Source organism: Sinocyclocheilus rhinocerous, unplaced genomic scaffold, assembly GCF_001515625.1.
Source record: "Sinocyclocheilus rhinocerous isolate Xijiao unplaced genomic scaffold, SAMN03320098_v1.1 scaffold1076, whole genome shotgun sequence".
Classification (NCBI taxonomy): domain Eukaryota; kingdom Metazoa; phylum Chordata; class Actinopteri; order Cypriniformes; family Cyprinidae; genus Sinocyclocheilus; species Sinocyclocheilus rhinocerous.
The window spans coordinates 20,802-24,394 of NW_015646347.1; the positions used below are offsets into that span (position 1 = coordinate 20,802).

General features: G+C 34.5%; 1 protein-coding gene across 1 annotated transcript in view; it reads right to left on the reverse strand.

The window, feature by feature from the left end:
- LOC107707357 (amino-terminal enhancer of split-like) overlaps positions 1–3,593 on the reverse strand; it is a gene marked incomplete at its 5' end in the record, with an annotated part of 21,190 nt that overhangs the window by 13,279 nt on the left and 4,318 nt on the right. The window contains one exon of the mRNA XM_016511344.1: positions 1,101–1,164. Within this exon, the coding sequence (XP_016366830.1) occupies positions 1,101–1,164 (64 nt within the window). The remainder of the gene's footprint in view (positions 1–1,100; positions 1,165–3,593) is intronic.

A 3,593-nucleotide genomic window follows, 5' to 3' on the forward strand; every position in this document is an offset into this window, starting at 1 on the left:
AAAAAAAAAGATGACTGAAAAGAGGAAAAACCAAAGTGAAGTATGTTCTTACTTCATTCAGTAATTTATTTACTTTATAACAGTAAATAAATATCGGGTCTGCATATCGGTTATCGGGCACATAAACATGCAAATAATTGGTATCGGTAATAAAATATCAATATCGGTCGATCACTAATAGGAACTATCAGTGGCGCAGTGTACGCTGATTTGCCAAACGCATACGAAACACCGGCTATCCGGCATTTTTAAAAAGCCGTGTAAAAATATTTACTCCACGAACATGGAAAACACCGATAACGGCATTTACCTGTTGTCTGCAGCGTTGTGTTCTTTTCTCAGTGATAACTACAAGGAGATTTAGTCAGATTTTCACACACTTTCTATTGCGTAAAATGTGCATTTACATTCCATCTCAGTTATCATGAAACCTACGACACGGCACAACACACACACACAACAAAAACAGCTCCGAACACGGCATCCTCCATTCACCGGTTGTTGATGTTTGTAAATGCCGCGAATAAATGTCGCTGTCGGCCACTTCAGAGTTCCTGCTGCCGGTGCGAATGCAACCAGGAAAACGGCCCGAGGGAAAAATTGGTTCTCTAGGAACAACCCTGCTGGCTAGTTCCTAGAACTACGCGGTGCGAAAGCGCCTAATATAATATAATACTAAACTGGAAAAACAAAAAAAACAAATACAGGCATAATAAGAACCACAAAGTTGTTTGTAAATAAGCAAATATACTAAATATAGTAATAAAATATATAAAGGACCACCAAATTTTAAGTAAATAAATAAACACAGGTAAGTAAAGAAAATATAACTTCCTTTAAGTCACTAGAGTACCAAGTGAGCCCAGCTACGCCACTGATGTCCCCTCAAAAAAATAGGTGCATGATGCCTCTAGGTGGACAGGAGGTACAGAATGGTAATAGAACAGCAGAAAAGACAGTGCAGAGGCAGACAGAGAATAAGACACAATGGAATCAGACAGGTAAGGGCTAGGTTAGTTTCTTGCGGATGTGAATATGTTCCGGCACATCTAGCCTAAGGCCCGTCCTTCTGGAGGAGAGTGCGTTCTGTGCAGACTTACCATGATATAATGACGTTGCATTTCTGACTTCTCACTGGCCAGCTTGTCACATTCGAGCTTCAGACTGGAGAGAGAAAAGAAAGACTGGTCAATGAAAAAAAATGTAGACACTAGACATATATTATGCAACAGAGGCTGGTTCAGAATGCAGTTCAGAATGCTTCAGACATTTTTTTAAAGATTTTTTTTTTGGCTTCTTCACATTCTATTCAGTAAATAGGAAGAGGAATTTAATGTTAATAAACTGTTTATATTAGGAAAACCATACAAAAATGTCTTTATTATGCATCACATATATAGGCTCTGAAAACAGCAAATAAGCGTCACCGATTTTCAGAGGTGGGGGAATCGAGTCACATGACTTGACTCGAGTCGCAAATTTAAGGACTTGTGACTTGCTTGACTAAATGATCTCGAGTTTGTAATTAACGATGTCAAACTTTAAACTCTCAAAACAGTGCTTTAGTGTTAAGCATCCCTCTTTGTAAATCAATATATGGACTTGTACCACGGAAACTACAGTGTTTTATCGATTAGTGATGTTTCTCTTGCACCCAAAATCCAAGATATGTTGTCAAAATGGCCCTAGTATGAGTTTTTATATTTATAACATACGATATTTAGTAATATTTTCAGCGCGGCTGCCAGTTCCGTTCAGCCCACAGCTTAAGAGTTACGCGCGTCTCTAAGCAATACTGAACGAATCCAGGGATTTGAACGAACCGGTTGAGTGATTCAGTGGTCCATTCTTGCTTGTTCATGAACGAATCAACTGTTTAGAATGAATCAGTTCAATGAACGCTTCTGTGATAAAGCAGTGATTTGCCACCACTTACTGGCGGCATTAATGCCATAGAGTAGGCCTATCATAGCCTTAAATGCATAGCTGTCAATTTAGTTCTTATTATAAAATCAAAGAAATCAATAAGTTACAGGGGAAGATACATACACATTAACAGCAATAGGTTTCTTGTTTTGAGCCATGACAATAGTTTTCAAGAACAATGTAGGCATGGAACAATGTCATGCAAAGTGAAAGAAACAATCCAAATAGGGTGTCTATATCCGATGAAAATTTTGGGTCCATTTTATTTCTGATATAAGGGGTGATTTGTAGTCAGCATAGCATATCATTTAACGTGCTCCCAGACTGAATCCCAGTATTTGCTGGATCTATTTAGTGCAAAATAATTTTCCAACATCTGTTAAATATTATCTGTGACTCCTAGGATGGTCAAACTCAATATAACATAAATATGAGATACATATTTTTATCTTGTATTTTTATCAATATTTTCTCAATTACAGACTTTAGCGGTACACAAAGTAGTATTTTGCCTATATTCAAAATATTATATTTAAAACATTATTATTTAAAATGTATAATTAAGAAAGTTAATTTCTGAGGAAAATAAACAAGGTCGTGTGGCAAAAAAATATTTGTTCGTGTTTGATACTGTGACTTGACTTGCTTGATTTGTTTGTACTGTGACTTGAGACTTGCTTGAGACTTGATGGTAGGGACTTGAGACTTGCTTGAGACTTGAACGTGTGATTTGCCCCCACCTCTGCCGATTTTTAGCCAATCAAAAAAGCCATCTGGCTGTCAATCATTTTGCATGTTTGGGTTTTTTCTTGTGTGATGATTTTAGGCGGCACAGTTTGAAGAAAGTAAAATGGTGGACCTTAGCAAAATGGCAGAAAACGCTTACGGAACATTTAGTCTGTCGATTAATTTTGTAATAAATCAACAGGGGTGTAAAAAACACTCAAAAATACACTTGAGTAGAATATTCGTTCTGAGTAAAAGTACAACTTTAAATTGTATTTGAGTATTAAAAAGTAAAAGTACTGTACTAAATCAGCCACATTTAAGAATTGATACATTGTAACAAATAAAATAAAATAAAATAAAATAAAATAAAATAGGAAACCATTTTTTTTTCTCTAGGTAAATTATTTTAGAGAACATTTAGTCAGTCAAAGATTTGTGTGATAAAATTAATTGGATAAAATTTAAGAGAATATTGGCAATTTAAATTGAGTGAAATAAAAAATATAATACTCAAGTACAGCAATCAAGTAAAATAATAGTATTTTACACCCCTGTAAATCACCCAAATCAGGATCCAAAATCAGCCACATTTAAGAATCTCTAAAATAATAAAATAAAATAAAAGAATTTACCTGGAGAAATAAAAGTGCTTAGAGAACATTTAATCGGTCAAATATTAGTGTGATAAATTAATTGAATAAAATTTAACAGAATATTGGCTAAATTACTTTATATATAAAATGTATATATATATATATAAAATGTATATGTATATATATATATATATATATATATATATATTAGGGCTGGGTTTTGACACAAATGTCACGATTCGATTCGATTCTCATTCACAAGCTTGCGGTTCGATTCGATTCGATTCAATATCTATTATTTTGGATATATATCAGGTACAGTACATGCCAAATTTTCTCAAGGAA